General features: G+C 43.3%; 1 protein-coding gene across 7 annotated transcripts; it reads left to right on the top strand.

Annotated features, from left to right (window-relative positions):
- The first annotated feature begins 1585 nt into the window (after nucleotides 1-1585).
- Nucleotides 1586-14378, top strand: exoc1 (exocyst complex component 1). Of its 7 annotated transcripts, XM_014169008.2 has the most exons (20): nucleotides 1586-1765; nucleotides 2420-2551; nucleotides 2764-2894; nucleotides 3102-3261; nucleotides 3505-3522; nucleotides 5327-5514; nucleotides 5701-5928; nucleotides 6754-6996; nucleotides 7341-7409; nucleotides 8041-8190; nucleotides 8366-8477; nucleotides 9334-9378; nucleotides 10075-10238; nucleotides 10509-10610; nucleotides 10704-10783; nucleotides 12145-12373; nucleotides 12476-12659; nucleotides 12795-12994; nucleotides 13179-13373; nucleotides 13553-14378. In XM_014169008.2, the coding sequence occupies exons 2-20, from the start codon at nucleotides 2428-2430 to the stop codon at nucleotides 13703-13705; spliced, it is 2775 nt and encodes a 924-aa protein (XP_014024483.1). In that variant the 5' UTR covers nucleotides 1586-1765; nucleotides 2420-2427; the 3' UTR covers nucleotides 13706-14378. The 7 variants fall into 7 exon arrangements, with proteins under 7 accessions (XP_014024483.1, XP_014024484.1, XP_014024487.1 ...); XM_014169009.2 differs by lacking the exon at nucleotides 3505-3522 and having other exon boundaries at nucleotides 1598-1765; XM_014169012.2 differs by lacking the exon at nucleotides 7341-7409 and having other exon boundaries at nucleotides 1598-1765.
- Nucleotides 14379-14432: the final 54 nt, after the last annotated feature.

The raw sequence follows: 14432 nt of genomic DNA, 5'->3' as shown, positions 1-14432 counted from the left end.
TTGATTATCTTGGCAAATGAGAAATGCTCACAAACAGGGATGTAAATACATTTGTGCACAACATTTGAGAGAAATATGTGTATATGGAACATTTCTGAGATATTTGGGACTGACACTTTACATGTTGCATTTGTATTTGTGGTCAGTATAGAAGTGCTCCTGAGTAAAATGGACCCCCCTCCCCCTTTTTCTGAGACACAATGTACAAAAAATAGTGTAGGGTGCAATATGTATGTCCAATATGAAAAAACAATTGGATTTATGCTTATGGCCACTCTTTAAGGGCCGCAAAATGAGCAGCGACGCTCCTCTGGGTGTAAACTCTATGGATTTGGAAACTAGAAGTGCTCCTGTGTAGAATGGAACCCCTTGTACAGAAAAGTATGTACAGTGCAATACATGATAGAAGTATACACACCAAAAACATTTAGGGTTGAACATTTTTTTATAAAAATAAAAAAAATCACATTGAGTCACTGACATGGTCTTCCTGTCTGGGTTGGCGCCCCCCCTTGGGTTGTGCCGTGGCGGAGATCTTTGTGGGCTATACTCGGCCTTGTCTCAGGATGGTAAGTTGGTGGTTGAAGATTTCCCTCTAGTGGTGTGGGGGCTGTGCTTTGGCAAAGTGGGTGGGGTTATATCCTGCCTGTTTGGCCCTGTCCGGGGGTATCATCGGATGGGGCCACAGTGTCTCCTGACCCCTCCTGTCTCAGCTTCCGGTATTTATGCTGCAGTAGTTTATGTGTCGGGGGGCTAGGGTCAGTCTGTTATATCTGGAGTATTTCTCTTGTCTTATCCGGTGTCCTGTGTGAATTTAAGTATGTTCTCTCCAATTCTCTTTCTTTCTTTCTTTCTTTCTTTCTTTCTTTCTTTCTTTCTTTCTTTCTTTCTTTCTCTCTCATGCCTCAGGACTACCTGACATGATGACTCCTTGCTGTCCCCAGTCCACCTGGCTGTGCTGCTGCTCCAGTTTCAACTGTTCTGCCTGCGGCTATGGGACCCTGACCTGTTCACCAGATGTGCTACCTGTCCCAGACCTGCTGTTTTCAACTCTCTAGAGACAGCAGGAGCGGTAGAGATACTCTCAATGATCGGCTATGAAAAGCCAACTGACATTTACTCTTGAGGTGCTGACTTGTTGCACCCTCGACAACTACTGTGATTATTATTATTTGACCATGCTGGTCATTTATGAACATTTGAACATCTTGGCCATGTTCTGTTATAATCTCCACCCGGCACAGCCAGAAGAGGACTGGCCACCCCTCATAGCCTGGTTCCTCTCTAGGTTTCTTCCTAGGTTTTGGCCTTTCTAGGGAGTTTTTCCTAGCCACCGTGCTTCTACACCTGCATTACTTGCTGTTTGGGGTTTTAGGCTGGGTTTCTGTACAGCACTTTGAGATATCAGCTGATGTAAGAAGGGCTATATAAATACATTTGATTAGATTTTTCATAGAAATACTTGTAATTATTCTATGTATGATAACTAGTATAAATATATAGATAATTGTGCATATTTTCCATCATTTCACATTCATTATTCATTTACAAAGTATACAGAACGGGACTCTTATTCTGAAGGACTCCAAAAAATACGTGACCCGGAAGTACTTAGTTATTCTTGCCTGTTTTATAGTAGTGGAGAAGATTGATTACTATTTTGCTTTAATAGCGATAAAAAAGATCACGTTTAAATGGAAATAAATAGTGATTAAGTGTAGAACATCCCTAGTGCGTTAGATTCTCTATCAACATCCAATTTAAGGTACGTATGTTCTGTATAAGACACCAAGCTAGCCTAACAACTTTGCTAGCTAACCTAGTAGCAGTTAGCCAGGAAGAATGGCCTGCTTCTCGAGACAGCTAGCTAGCTGTCTGAAGGACACTGTCCTCACTTTGCAGAACGATATAGCTAACAGAATGGCCATTTTGTTTACAAGTAGCTAGCTGTCTGGCCTGTATAGCTAGCTGTCAATCGCTAGACACGTCCAGAACCATTTTGGCTAACTACATCATGCTAGCTAACCGTTGTTTACTTATTTTGACTGCACCATTGACCAGCAATACTGTGATGTAAACGGTGCAGACGTTCTTACCATAATGTTAATGTATACTGTAGGAAGGTCGGAAAAGGATCAGGTAGACAGGTACAAATCTTGAGTTATATGGTACTATACTATAGTTGTACTTGTAAATTATAGTATCATAGTCTGTGTCCCACTAAGAGAAATAAAATGGTGTGTGTTTTCCTGCAGTAAAAAGGAATTATATAAAGTTTGCATTGAGTTTGCCTGGCTACCCAGACTTCTTGCTCCGGCCAAACGCTACGCCACATGCGACGGGTGTTAGTTTCTTGAAGCAGACGAATGTACTGCGAGCCGTCAGGCTAGCATTATGTCTGCCTGCTTTGTATTTACAGTAAGAACAATGACAGCCATCAAGCACGCCCTCCAGAGGGACATCTTTACGCCCAATGATGAGCGTCTCCTCAGCATCGTCAACGTCTGCAAGGCGGGTAAAAAGAAGAAGAACTGCTTCCTGTGTGCCACAGGTGTGGCATAAATGCCTTTAAAGTCTTACACGAATCAGCTCTTTTCACCATCTCACCAGTGTCATGATGTAAACATTACGAACTTGAAAACCACTGTCAGAGATTTAACATCAGAAACCGTGATTTCACTGATAAGGCTTACAGAAATGGATCCACAGATCACTTTTACCCCATTATTAGACTATTATAACTGTTGGATGCTTCTACCCCAGTCACCACAGAGAGGCCAGTGCAGGTGAGAGTGGTCAAAGTGAAGAAGTCAGACAAAGGGGATTTCTACAAACGGCAGATGGCCTGGGAACTGAGGGATCTGGCTGAAGTGGATGCAAAAGATGCCAGCAAGGTCAGGGAAAGAGTAATTTTTCTCAACTTCCTCTCACTGCCTGAATGTAATTTCTCATAGAACCTTGTCTCTCTCCCCCCCCCCCCGCACCCCCCTCTTCTTCCTAATGTGGGTATTCTTCTTTTCCTTCCTTTCCTCATATGCTTTATCCTCCTGCTAATTTTATTGATATTCACATATGGCATCTCTTCTGCCCTTGTCATTCAGGAGAACCCAGAGTTTGACCTCCATTTTGAGAAGGTGTATCGATGGGTGGCCAGCAGCACAGCTGAGAAGAATTCCTTCATCTCCTGCATTTGGAAGCTGAACCAGCGTTACCTGCGGAAGAAGGTGGAGTTTGTGAATGTCAGTTCCCAGCTGCTGGAAGGTATGACAGCTCACTAACTATGGGGAAGGATCAAAAGCATGTGTGTTTTTCTAGTGACCCTCGCTGTTCCCTGTACCTTGCATCTATGATACACTTCTTTCTTGCCTGTTCCCAATCTCCTGACCTCAACCTGAAGTGTTTCCAGATAAATCTATGTAACCTGTGAGTTGACCTTTGGTGTGGCTTTCTGTGGCTTAACACGTCTTTATTCTCACTCTTCTCTCTTAAACTGTCACTGGCCAGAGCTTCCTAAAGCGGAAGGTTGGTAGCACTTCTTTCCCCATTTCCTCTTCATTGTGATTTCATGGTGTTGAATCACTATTCTTATAGTAGACTCACACATCTTTGAAAGTTGTTGCTATTGTTTGCCTTATTTGGATATTGAGTGAGTGGCTTCTGAATGGGTGTTACTAGATGTTTATTAAATATTTTAACCTTTATTTAACTAGGCAAGTCAGTATGAATATTAGTCTGTTCTGTTTTTGTATAGACATTTTGTATAGTGTATGCACTACCGGTCCAAAATTTCACAACTATGAAGTAACACATATGGAATCATGTAGTAGCCAAAAAAGTGTTAAACAAATATATATTTAATATTTGAGATTCTTCAAATAGCCACCCTTTGCCTTGATGACAGCTTTGCACACTTTTGGCATTCTCTCAACCAGCTTCACCTGGAATGCTTTTCCAACAGTCTTGAAGGAGTTCCCACATATGCTGAGCACTTGTTGGCTGCTTTTCCTTCATTCTGCGGTACAACCATCTCAATTTGGTTGAGGTTGGGGGATTGTGGAGGCCAGGTCATCTGATGCAGCACTCCATCACTCTGTTTCTTGGTCAAATAGTCCCTACACTGCCTGGAGGTGTGTTGGGTCATTGACCTGTTCAAATACAAATGATAGTACCACTAAGCCCAAACCAGATGGGATGGCGTATCACTGCAGAATGCTGTGGTAGCCATGCTGGTTAAGTGTGCCTTGATTTCTAAATAAATCCCTGACAGTGTCCCCAGCAAAGCACCATCACACCTCCTTCTCCATGCTTTACGGTGGGAAATACACATGCGGAGATCATCCGTTCACCCACACCGTGTCTCACAAAGACACAGTGGTTGATACCAAAAATCAAAAATTTGGACTCATCAGACCAAAGGACAAATCTCCACCGGTCTAATGTCCATTAATCATGTTTCTTGGCCCAAGCAAATCTCTTCTTATTGGTGTCGTTAGTATTGGTTTCTTTGCAGCAATTCGACCATGAAGGCCTGATTCACACAGTCTCCTCTGAACAGTTGATGTTGATGTGTCTGTTACTTGAACTCTGTGAAGCATTTATTTGGGCTGCAATTTCTGAGGCTGATGGTCTTAACCTCTGCAGCAGAGGTAACTCTGGGTCTTTCATTCCTGTGGCGGTCCTCATGAGAGCCAGTTTCGTCATAGCACTTGATGCTTTTTGCGACTGCAAAATTGAAGTTTTCCGGATTGACTGACCTTCATGTCTTAAAGTAATGATGGACTGTCATTTCTCTTTGCTTATTTGAGCTGTTCTTGCCATAAAATGGACTTGGTCTTTTACCAAATAGGGCTATCTTCTGTATACCACCCCTACCACAACACAACTGTCACAACACAACTGATTGGCACAAACGCATGAAATTTACTTTTAAGAAGGCACACCTGTTAATTGAAAAGCATTCCAGGTGAATACCTCATGAAGCTGGTTGATTGAATTCCAAGAGTGTGCAAAGCTGTCATCAAGGCAAAGGGTGGCTATTTGAAGAATCTCAAGTATAAAATATATTTTGATATGTTTACAAATTTTTTTGGTTACTACATGATTCCATATGTGTTCTTTCGCAGTTTTGATGTCTTCACTATTATTCTACAATGTAGAAAATAGTAAGAAATAAAGAAAAACCCTTGAATGAGTAGGTGTTCTCAAACTTTTGACCGGTAGTATATTTGTTCAAATGGAAGGGTGACGTTTGTTTGTGTGGATGTGCATGTGCTGTACTGTATGCGCTGTGCACAATGTTAAACCATCCTCTCTGTCCTTGGTTTAGAGTCAGTCCCCAGTGGTGAAAGCCAGAGTGTTGCCGGGGGCGACGAGGATGCTCTGGATGACTACCAAGAGCTGAATGCCCGTGAGGAGCAAGACATTGAAGGCATGATGGAGGTGTGCGAGTATGCCATCTCTAACGCAGAGGCCTTTGCTGAGAAACTCTCCAGGGAGCTACAGGTTCTGGATGGGGTAAGTAGACAGCGCCATGGAGCCTTGGGTCTTCTTGAGGGCAACATAGACTTGAGTTGCCTGACATGCACAGACTACCGCCCTTTGTGATCTATGGTTGAGCACATTACAGTGTGGTTTGGCTCACCGTGATTTGATGAACAGTGTAGTTAAAATGACCACCGCCAATAATCCCCCCAATCCCAGGCCAACATCCAGTCCATCATGGCATCTGAGAAGCAGGTGAACATCCTGATGCAGCTGCTGGACGAGGCTCTGTCGGAGGTGGACACCATCGAGGGCAAGCTGAGCAGTTATGAGGAGATGCTGCAGAGCGTCAAGGAGCAGATGGACCAGATCTCCCAGAGCAACCGCCTCATCCAAATCAGCAACACCAACAATGGCAAGCTGCTGGACGAGATCCAGTTCCTGGTGGTGAGCATTGTGGGTGATGTGGGGGGGAAGGTTCCTGTTTCTGTTGGTTTGTTTGGATGGTTTGCCTCTTTGGTACGATTACGATACAGTACCACAAGCTATGGCACGTTTTCTTTGACTTGTTGGTTTGGTTTAATGTGATGATATTGAATGATGAGGGGCGGGCAGGTAGCGTAGCCGTTAACAGCGTTGGGTCAGTAACCGAAAGGTCGCTGGTTCGAATCACCAAGACGACTAGGTGAAAAATCTTTTGAGTTGCGCTTGAGCAAGATGCTTAACTCCAATTGATGCTGTACGTTGTTGATTAGAGCGTCTGCTAAAGCGGTGGTTCAGTGGTTATTTTTAGTTTTTAGTAACTCAGTCCAGCTTTCAACTCTTGAAAGTTGTAATAGTAGAATGCACAAGGTGTCATTTATAAATTGGATAGTGCAGCATCAGTTCCTCTTGTCGTGTTAATCATTGCATACCTTAGAGAGCTATTTATAACTTGTCAGAAAGTTATAAAGATCAATTAGCCCATGTCAGCTAATGTTTTTTTTGCCAGGTTTTTTTAGCCCATCGATTTGGTTGTAATGTTTGAGTCACTCAAATATCACATGAATAAACATTAGACGTGGAAAATGTTATAGAATTGCAAGAAAATGAGGTTTAAAACGGCAACATTTTGTGTCATGAACAGTGCTTGTGCCCGTACAAATAGACATGGTGCGCTCGCGCAGGAGGGGGCAGGAGGATGTTCCCCAATGCTAGAAAGGGGGACTGAGTGAAAAAGTGTGCTTAAATGACTACAATTTTAATTGTAAATGATGAATACCTGTCCCTCAGAATTATATGGACTTGTCGAAGGGACACATCAGGGCCCTGCAGGATGGAGACTTGTCCTCCCCCAAGGGCATCGAGGCCTGTATCAACGCTTCTGAGGCTCTACTGCAGTGCATGAACGTGGCACTCAGACCAGGTCATGAGAAACTGATGGCTGTGAAGCAGCAGCAGCACCTGTTCACTGAGCTCAGAGATACCTTTGCCCGGCGCCTCACCAACCACCTCAACAACGTGTTCGTCCACCAGGTAATCCACACAACACAGTAACACTTCGCTAGTCCTCTAGGTCGTTTAAACATGGTCTCAAGATTTGTATTCAGATTTATATTGAACCACATGACTAGATACGAGGCATAACAGAGCGCTGTGCACATTACTTGTTATAGTATTTTGAATGTTTCCTGCCTTTGGCAGGTGGCTTTTTCTGTCCTCCTCATCCACTTCCTAGTTTAAGCTCTGTTTCTTCTGATCGTGTCTCTTCCTGTCTCTATGCTGTTTCCCTCCTGTACTACTCTGGTCCTCCTGTCCTTCACTCTCTGCCTCACTCTGAACCACCCAACTCTGCTCTCTCTGCTCTCTGTCCCTGTCAGTTCAACCACTTCAGTCACTTCAAAATGACCATCCCTCAGTTCTATAGGTCCTCCTGTATGTCGCTTCCAGTGAGTAGTACCCTCACAGCAACCCCATTGACCCTTCCCCTCTTACCGCTGACCTTTCCTACTTATCTACACGCCCCTGTTTTCTTCACAAAATGCATTACTGACCGCATGAGTTGTGCTGCTCATAACTTCTTAGCTAACCCTCCTCTCTTTCATCTCAACGGGTCTGAACGCCTCAGAAACGCCTCAGACCTTGCTCCACCACCTCCATTGAAGGATTGACTGGGCTCCCCTTGCACTTTGCTTCCTTCCTGTGTCAGAGTGCTGCTGTGACTTTGCTGTGCTGGGGTGCCAAGTCGTAATACTTCTTTCTGCCTGTCTGCATGCTTGGTAGCAGCCCTAGAAGCAAGTGAATTAACTGAGAAAGGAAAAAAAGCTCGCAAATCTACAAATGCCGGAATGTTCTTGTCGACGAGGTTATTTGAATGTCGAGGTTGAATATCTGAACAGTTAATCTTGTACTACCTCAGTGGTCCATTGGGCCACACAAACTGTCCCTATGAATGCAGGGGATGTCCTTAAAGGGACCAAGAGGGTTCAAGGAAAAAGTCTCTCCCTGCCTGTGTGAGTGTTTTGAGAGGGTGTTTCTCTATTATGAGCTGTGTTAACTACCTGTGTTCCCTACATCCAGGGCCATGACCAGAGCTCCACGCTTTCTCAACACACGGCAGAGCTGACCCTGCCTAAACACAGCCCCCTGCACAGGGACCTGCTGAGATACGCCAAGCTCATGGAGTGGCTCAAGAACACCCAGAGAGAGAAGTACGACGGCCTGTCCAGGGTGAGTGACTTCCTCTGGAAGATCATCATTATTACTTCCCTAGCTATATTCTATTGTTATCACCATTACCACCACTACTATAACGTCTCCATCACCAGCAGCCCTACCATCATCTCTTACTGTGTCTCATAACAAGTAGACTGGTATTCATTGATTTTTCTCTCTCTGTTTTCAGACCTATGTTGATTACATGACCAGATTATATGAACGAGAAATCAAAGATTTCTTTGAGGTGGCGAAGATCAAAATGGCGGGCACAACCAAAGAGGGGAAGGGAAATAAGTTTGGTAAGACCTTGGTGTGTTTTTAAATGTGGGATGTTTGTGTGATTGTTTGTCTTTTCTTTTCCCTGTGAAAGCTTGTAGTTTGCTGTGGGGTTTGTTTGTGGTGGTGTTTAACCAATTAGGTGCTGTTTCTTCCCCTTGGGTTTTTGCGTAATGGTTTGTATTTGTGGTGTGTGTGTACTGTATTTATGTGATTTGGTTTTGAGGTAAGTGTGTGTAATTCTGTTCAATATTTGTCCATCTGTACTGTAATATCACCAGCTTTTTCTGCATGGTTCCCCTTGCGGTATTCCTGGACTCTATGGTAACAGCAAACACGACTACATGTTGTTAACAGCCCTGTACTGCTTCCTGTGTCATAGCTTTCACTGCCTAGGAAAGGCCCCTGTGTGATGTCATTGTCCTGCTCAGTGTTGCTAGCTGGTGTTTTGCTCATTGTTATTTCCCTATTTGGCTGTTTACTGTATGATGAGCCGAAAATTAACCCTGCTACTCATTCTAACTGCAGAGTATGACTTCACTAATTTAGTTTTTTAAGACTAACTGGGGAGCCTAAACATTACAAGTTTAAGTTTACCTTTTTAAGTAAACTGAAATATACTGTATTTAATGCTCTAAAAACGATCCTTTCATTTGGCAGGAATATAAGGCTCTGCTTCCTGAATTCTGAATTTCAGTCTTAGCTTTTCTCTCTAGAATACAAAATGAGCAAAACTTTTGTTAAGGCCAACCACAGCCTCTGCAGTGCATTTCAGTCTGTTACCTTTGACTCTCACCTCCTTAACGTGCCCCCCATTCTTCATGTCATGAGCCTAACATGTCTCTGTCTCTGATGCCTGCCGTTCTAACTGGCCGCCAGCCACGCTTCCACGGAAAGAGAGTGCTCTCAAACAGGAAACGGAAAGTAAGTATCCCATACGGGTCACGCAGTGAGACCCCTGTAACCTGCCACCCACACCCACCCCTACCCACCTGCTCCCCACTACTATGTCCCTGATACTGTTGCACAGCCAGGACCCTCTCCCCCTCACTCAGCCCTCCACCTAGAGTAACCCCAATCTGCCATCCGTAGAACGTTCTACTGGCCACTTTTTAAAGAGCACCTAAACTAACACTGATCAGACATTTAAAAACAATGAGCATGTACATTCTGTATGGCATAGGATCCTACTACTCATTCACAATACAAAAGGATATATTAATGTCAACGTATCCAGCGAGGTTCGCTGATAATGAACGTCCAACATCCATAATAAGATATTTAATGGTCTTTATCACCGAGCACGCCTTTCAACGTTTCAATGTTGCATATGTTCTTGTCTCTCAATTGTTTTCAGCTGTTCATGTTATGTGTAATTACCGCTAAACTAACATGTTTTAAAGATGCATATTCACGTGGGCTTTGTGGCACACTTTCTTTCTTTTTTTTTAGATGTCACAAAGTTATTTATTTTTAACAGCACAGTTGCTCTGCTTTGAAAATAAGTCCAAGTGAATGCAGCCTTGGTCTCATGGGCTATAGATAGGGAAATGTTCCAGAGACTAGTATTTAGCCTGTAGTTAGAACATGTCTTCAACTGTTTCCCCTCTGGTGCCCCAGGCCTGCATGGCAGCTCTGGGAAGCTGACGGGCTCCACCTCCAGTCTGAATAAGCTGGCAGTGCAGGGCTCCAGCAGCAGGCGCTCCCAGTCCTCCTCTCTGCTGGACATGGGCAACATGTCTGCCTCAGACCTGGATGTGGCCGACAGGACCAAGTTCGACAAGGTGATGCTCACAGACAGGGCCATAGGCACCATACTACAGTCTTTCTATTGCATTTACATTTACATTTTAGTCATTTAGCAGACGCTCTTATCCAGAGCGACTTACAGTAGTGAATGCATACATTTCATTTCATGCATTTAATTTTTTTTTTTTTTTTATTGCACATACTACCCGTGGGTTTTTGTAGATCTCTTTATCGTTTTAGATGCGCCATTTGTTTTGTGTTTTATTTATGTTGATCAATTGATGTTGGTGTCTCTCTTTCTGTAGATCTTTGAGCAGGTTCTTAGTGAGCTGGAACCTCTCTGTCTAGCAGAACAAGACTTCATCAGCAAGTTCTTCAAGCTACAGCAGCACCCCACCCTGGCTCAGGTGAATTCCATGCTAGTCTGACTGGCTGAGTGTTTGCAAGTGAGATTATGAGTAACTTCTAAATGATTAACCACAGTTTTTTTTTTCTATCAGGGAGAAGTGGAGTCTGATGGAGGGGTGCCCTCCAGACAGCCCCCTCAAGGGGAACACAGACACTCAATGTCATTGACTGAGTGAGTAGCTAGCCTCATCTCTTACTGACATTTCTGCTCAGAATGTCCATCAATAGTACTAGGGCAGTGGTCACCAACTTTTTCTGAGTCAACTTTCTCAGTCAAAAAGTAAGCCATGATCGACTGCACAGATTTTTTTTTTTTTAACATGACTTAAAAAAATGTAACATTAACCTAATAAAAACAGTTATGTAGGAATGAGGTTTGTGCAGTAGGCCAAATACATTATCACAGCATATTGGCTATATGCCTGGCCTTACAATATTTTTATTCTCAGACCATATTATATTTCAAAACTCAAGCTTTGATAACAAAATAGATCAGTTGGTGTAGCACTTGTATACACAGCTGAGTATACATTTATTTTACTGGACTGGTGGTACCTGCATCTGACGGTCATGGTTCTTTCAAGACAACTGGGAACTCTGGGAAAACAACAAGGTAAAATCATGTCAGTGATCTTCAGGTCGGAACTCTAGAAAGATGCCCGAGTTTCCTACTTGGAATTCCGAGTTGGATGACCGTTCAAAACGAGTCAGAGATGTCCTAGTTCACAGTTGTTTTGAACACATTATTAGTCTTAGCGGAGGGAGAGAGCAGCAGAGGGTTCGCCTCTCACGGTCCCTGCTCTCTCATTCCTTTCCTCCAGTGAGACTGACCAGAGGGGACACAGTCTTCCACCTGATGGCAAAACTCGAGTCGCACCGCATCTGCCTCATGCACAAAATAATAAAAATCGATACACCTGGCTACTAATTCATTGCAGCGCAAGTGGTATTATGGAGAAGCACATTTTTTGTTTTGTAATAGTGTTGAATAAAAACATGAACTCACTCATAAAAACAGCAGCACTTTGCTGTATTCTTCAGTCTCTCTCTAGTCATGGTTTTTAAAAGTTATGAAATCTTATGTAGGCTAGTATTAAACTTTGCTGGAAGCTGTAGGCACAGTGATTTGAGCTATCCGATTGGCCAGCGCAGTAGGCGCACTTGATTTAGCCACAGATCTCCCAGAGTTTTGTATTTTCAGACAAATGAAAAGGTTAAAAATTGGGACATTTTTCCTACCTAGTGCACATGACTTCTGAATCAAGTGCACCTACCGCCATCAGTGAAAAAATTCATTAAAAAAGGAGCACAAGCCTTAATTGTTGGCTTTTCAACAGAAATGTTTGGTGATCGACTAGGAATGCCTTGAAGATCACAATCGACCAGTTGGTGACCACTGTACTAGGGGCACTAAACATGCGACAAATATGACAAGTCCAAATACCATCTTTCATGGTCCACTTCTATCCTCTTCACTTTTACCATATTATTCTCTTTCGTTCTGTGTCTTATCATCTGTCTGGTCCTCCTCAGGAAGGACATGGTGCGATTGATGATGAACAAGATCTTCCAGAGCATTGAGACGGAACTCAACAGCCTCATCGCCCTGGGAGACAAGATTGACAGCTTCCACTCCCTGTACATGCTGGTGAAGATGAGTCACCACGTGTGGACGGCCCAGAATGTAGACCCCACTTCCTACCTCAGCACCACCCTCGGCAATGTGCTGGTCACCGTCAAGAGAAACTTTGACAAGTGTATTGTGAGTAGAGTTCAGGTTAACCAGTTGAGTCTGGTGATCTGTGTATCTAGTACTGCTACAGACTGTTGGATGTGTGTGTGAAGCTGTTCATGTTTCTCTCAGTCTGGTCAGATCAGACAGATGGAGGAGGTGAAGATCTCTAAGAAGAGCAAGGTGGGCATCCTGCCCTTTGTCACTGGGTTTGAGGAGTTTGCTGAACTGGCTGAAACCATCTTCCGTAATGCAGAGCGCAGAGGGGATCTGGACAAGGCATATGTCAAGCTTATCAGAGCCGTCTTTATGAATGGTAGGTCTAATACTTGCCCTGTGTCAGGAAGATCGAATATTATGATTGGTGAATGTTTTGTGTGTATGTTGAGTAATGTGGTTGGCTGATAGTCTGTGCTCTGATTGGTGTTTGTCTTGCTGGGGGTGTATCCAGTGGAGAAAGTGGCCAATGAGAGTCAGAAGACGCCCCGGGACGTGGTGATGATGGAGAACTTCCACCACATCTTCTCCACACAGTCCCGCCTGAAGATCTCCTGCCTTGAGACAGAGAGGCGAGAGGCCAAACACAAGTACACAGACCACCTGCAATCCTACGTCATCAACTCCCTGGGCCAGCCCCTGGAGAAACTCAATGTGAGAGAGGGGGTTTACACTTGGCAAAGCTAATGTACATTTGATTAATGTTTATATGTAACATACATGTTATATGATGACTATAACACATTATGTGATTTCACATATTACATGGCATGCATACTTGAATGTACAGAATTAAAAAATGCACACAGGTGATCAAGTACGCCTCTATGCTTTGCAGCACTTCTTTGAGGGAGTGGAGGCGCGTGTGGCCCAGGGGGTGCGTGAGGAGGAGGTCAGCTACCAGCTGGCTTTCAATAAACAGGAGCTGCGTAAAGTTATCAAGGAGTACCCCGGCAAGGAGGTGAAGAAGGGCCTGGACAACCTGTACAAGAAGGTGGATAAGCACTTGTGTGAGGAGGAGAGCCTGTTACAGGTTAGTGACAGAGAACCTAGAAGTTTATCTATATTAGAATTATTATATTGATCATTTATTTTATTGATCCATTATAGATCTGTAGATATGTTATCTAAACAGCTGGTAGTTTCACTTGTTTCAGTGGTTGATCCTGGTCTTGTTTTTGTTGTTGTTGTACTTTTCAATTTCTCCAATAGGTGGTGTGGCACTCCATGCAGGATGAGTTCATCCGTCAGTACAAACACTTTGAAGGCTTGATTGGCCGTTGCTACCCTGGGTCTGGTATCACCATGGAGTTTACCATTGGAGACATGTTGGAGTACTTCTCAAGCATTGCCCAGTCCCATTAATTACAAACATACACATTATAACTTTACACATGCTCTCTATTGCTTCATAGTGCCACACACAGAAGAAACACTATTTACTGGAACCAATCCGTCATTGCTGTGTGGCCAATATGAAGTACATTAATTGAAATTGAATAAATTGCACTTGAAATTGTCTGCAGTACTTGTACGGATGGGAATGAATTAACAGTTGTAAAAGGTTTTGTGTGTGGGCAGGTAGCCTAGCACTAACCGAAAAGCCTAGCAGACTAGGTGAAAATCTGCCGTTGTGCCCTTGAGCAAGGCACTTAACCCTAATTGTTCCTGTAAGTTGCTCTGGATAAAAGCATCTGCTAAATGACTCCAATGTAAATGTGTGTGTGAGTGAGTGAGATCTTATTTGCACAGAGATCACAATGTTACTGATTTCTTCTGTCTGTGATTTTCCTTTGTTATAACACACATCACCTGTACATGATAAACTCTTCAAAATTGGGAGGTTGTGGGCCAAATATGTTAGCTTGTATGATACTACTCAAAATCTAAAGCCCTCTTCATCACACTGATGTCTTGAACTTTGTATAGTCACAGAATGTCAGTCTTCTACTGGAATATTTTTGTTCTGTTATGCCATGTGTGATTGCAAACTTTTCAACAGAATACCATATTGCCAAATAAATGTTAAAATGTCAAATTTTTCATGGATTTGTTTAACATGTATTTCTATTTTATAGTTGGCATTAGATTA

The sequence above is a fragment of the Salmo salar genome, chromosome ssa23 (genome assembly GCF_905237065.1).
Source record: "Salmo salar chromosome ssa23, Ssal_v3.1, whole genome shotgun sequence".
NCBI classification, from domain to species: domain Eukaryota; kingdom Metazoa; phylum Chordata; class Actinopteri; order Salmoniformes; family Salmonidae; genus Salmo; species Salmo salar.
The sequence above is the reverse complement of the archived record's forward strand: the minus strand, read 5'-3'. Positions and strand labels throughout refer to the sequence as shown.

Coding starts and splice junctions, on each gene's coding strand:
- exoc1 (XM_014169008.2), top strand. CDS start 2,428: ATGACAGCCATCAAGCACGCCCTCCAGAGGGACATCTTTACGCCCAAT. Junction 8,478..9,333: donor GGGGAAGGGAAATAAGTTTG/GTAAGACCTTGG, acceptor ACTGGCCGCCAG/CCACGCTTCCACGGAAAGAG. Junction 12,995..13,178: donor AGCCCCTGGAGAAACTCAAT/GTGAGAGAGGGG, acceptor TATGCTTTGCAG/CACTTCTTTGAGGGAGTGGA.